This window comes from Gossypium raimondii, chromosome 4 (genome assembly GCF_025698545.1).
Source record: "Gossypium raimondii isolate GPD5lz chromosome 4, ASM2569854v1, whole genome shotgun sequence".
NCBI lineage: Eukaryota > Viridiplantae > Streptophyta > Magnoliopsida > Malvales > Malvaceae > Gossypium > Gossypium raimondii.
The window spans coordinates 46,827,852-46,830,599 of record NC_068568.1 but is presented as its reverse complement, the minus strand read 5'-3'; the positions used below and the strand labels follow the sequence as shown (position 1 = coordinate 46,830,599).

Here is a 2,748-nt window from a genome sequence, read left to right as displayed (position 1 = left end):
GGAAATCAATGTTTAGATAAGTTTATTAAATATAGCCACTGTTTTCAGCATCTTTGCCTTGGTTTTGTTGTTGGAATTTGGATTTTTGGTAAAATACAAATGGGGTCTCCATGATACGGTTAATGTTTTGAGTGCTCCTAGTTTTGTCTTTGTATTCCCTTTTTGCTTGGCTCTTGGTGCCTTTCTTATCAGGGATTTTTAACAACTCTTGCGCACTAACAATTATTTGAGTAAATTACACCAAAGTCACTGAACTATTAATAAGTTCAGTTTATAGTCATTCAACTTCAAAAAGTTACATAATGATCATTGGACTATTTGAAAGTTTTCATTTGAGTCACTCGACCTCTGTTCACACTGCCTGCACCAATTGAAAGTTTTAATATTTCTCCTTCTCTTCTACAGTTTAATTTCTTTTAATGAAACAATCTTTATCGAATTGAAGGGGAAATGAAGCAAATTCTTTAAATACATTTAAAAATTGAATAAATCTTTATCGAATTGGTTTAATTCAACTCATAATTTATATAAATATCTTCCAACAAAGAATTCGAGTTTGAACACATTAATGTTATCTTGGTTTGCTTGATAAATGGAACTAGCGAACAACATTAATGTTGTAAATTGGGTGCCTTTCAAACTCCAAAAAAGAGCTTCGCTCATGGAATATAACGCCGTCAGATGGAGTGGCAAAGGGATTTCCAGTTTCGGCCAAAAGAAAAAGAATTATATCAGCTAACCCCCCTAATATCACGCACCACACCTTCAGGTTCCAATGGTTGAATATGCACAATGATGTCCTGAGCTGGAACACATGATTCCGGTGAGCTACTTCGATCACACCCCATGATCTTTTGGCATGTTTCAAGCAAACAATGCCTGCATTTGGGGCATGATGTGTGCGATTTAAGCCACTTATCAATACAACGAACATGAAATCCATGGTTACATTTGGGTAGAAACCGCAGGTGCTCGCCGGGCGTAAACTCCGACAGACATATCGCACATTCCGAGTCCACCCCTGGGAGATTCATCTTTGCCGAGTAATTCACCACAGGGAAAGTCTTGAGTGCCTTTGGCTCGATTCCGCTATTAACTGTTGCGGCTGAAGGGTTGTTGGTGGAGTCGGAAGCCGACCTGTTTGAGCACCTTAGTACACATCTGATTATTAAGTTTAGCCCCAATGAACAAACTATGCCACAAATGAGTACTGAAAGCACCATGAAAACATTTTGGTCTAAACTAGTAGTCTGAGGGTAAGGAGGAGTAGCTGATGGTTGGTTCGATTGTTTGTAATAAAGCAGTAATTTTCTGGAATGAAAGTTTCCAAGAAAATCTTGCGAGAGTTGAGATGAGGTTGACATGGTTTTTTGAGAGTTTGCAGAGTTGGGAAAAAAATTGCTTGGAAGACCACTCAAATGGGGGAGATTATATATAGAGAAAGTTTATATGAGCATGAGACTGAGAATCCAATAGTATTCTGCCTGTTTCCAATCTCATTTCTGGACCCACTAACTAATAAAATAACAAAATATGCCCTGGATTTCAGGTTAAATCATTTTTGTTTGAAATAGATCATTGCCCCAAATAATGTGATATACTTTTTTTTAAAAATTTATTAAATATTATACTTTGGATTCCTAAATTATGAGGACTTAAATATAGTAGTTGGATTTTCTTTTCTATAGGCTTAAGTCTTTCTGATTTAATATAATTTTAAAAGGGAAAGCTATAAAAACAGTCACTTTTATTTGCCTTAGATTACATTTTAGTCACTTATGTTTGAAATGTTACGTTTTAGTCACTTACGTTATCGTTTTGTTACGAAGTGGTCACTCTACTGTTAAGCTCCGTTACCTCCCTAACGGCAGTCCTATGTGGCAGTCCAAATGGGTTTAAAATGCCAATTTAGATGTCTAGTTGTTGGGATGAAAATAGGTTTTTAATTAAATAAATTTAATTTGGATTGCTATGTAAGGCATCTAAGTTGGCATTTAAAACTCATTTGGACTACCACATAGGATCATCGTTAGGAAGGTAACGGAGTTTAACGGCAGAGTGATCACTTCATAACAAAACGATAACGTAAGTGACTAAAATGTAACATTTCAAACATAATTGACTAAAATGTAATCCGAGACAACCAAAAGTGACTAATTTTATAGTTTACCCATTTTAGAATTCTCTAAATTCAAATTTTAATTACTTTTTCTTTTTCTTTCTTTTAGTTCGTTCAATATCTTATTATTCATTGATCATTGCTATTTTAGTCTTTTCTTTTAACTTTCATAGTTGCTTTTAGTTTGGGTCCATAATTCTTATACAAGTATCGTTGGCATTGTTGGTTCTTATCCGATCACATTTAGATTAGATGCCATGATCTCCCACATCAACTGTGTGACTCTTTAGAAGTATGGTTTGTTGAAAGTGGGTATTATTTTTTTTTATAAATTTTATAGAGAATTTGAGTGCTTGAAGAAGTCAACAGTTCGACAAGTTGAGTTTATCTTGTTAGAGTTTGAAAATACATGTATGGCACACAATTACATATTAAGAAAATCTCTATAAAACACTTGTAATGGAATGAAAGTCTAATTACTACAAAGAACTATAATTCTCTGGAAGTGTTTAGCTGATAAAGTGTAATTACAATGTAATTCTCTATGTCAAGTTTCGTATTATAAATTATAATAACATTTGTTGGGTTATTCCCCCTCTTAATATTTAACACAAGCTCCTTTTCATCAT

The 2,748-nt window shown here is 34.2% G+C and overlaps 1 protein-coding gene across 1 annotated transcript; it reads right to left on the bottom strand.

Moving 5' to 3' along the window:
• Positions 1-481: 481 nt before the first annotated feature.
• Positions 482-1,405, bottom strand: LOC105780972 (RING-H2 finger protein ATL78-like). The gene has a single exon (XM_012605525.2). The coding sequence runs from the start codon at positions 1,362-1,364 to the stop codon at positions 732-734; it is 633 nt and encodes a 210-aa protein (XP_012460979.2). The 5' UTR covers positions 1,365-1,405; the 3' UTR covers positions 482-731.
• Positions 1,406-2,748: the final 1,343 nt, after the last annotated feature.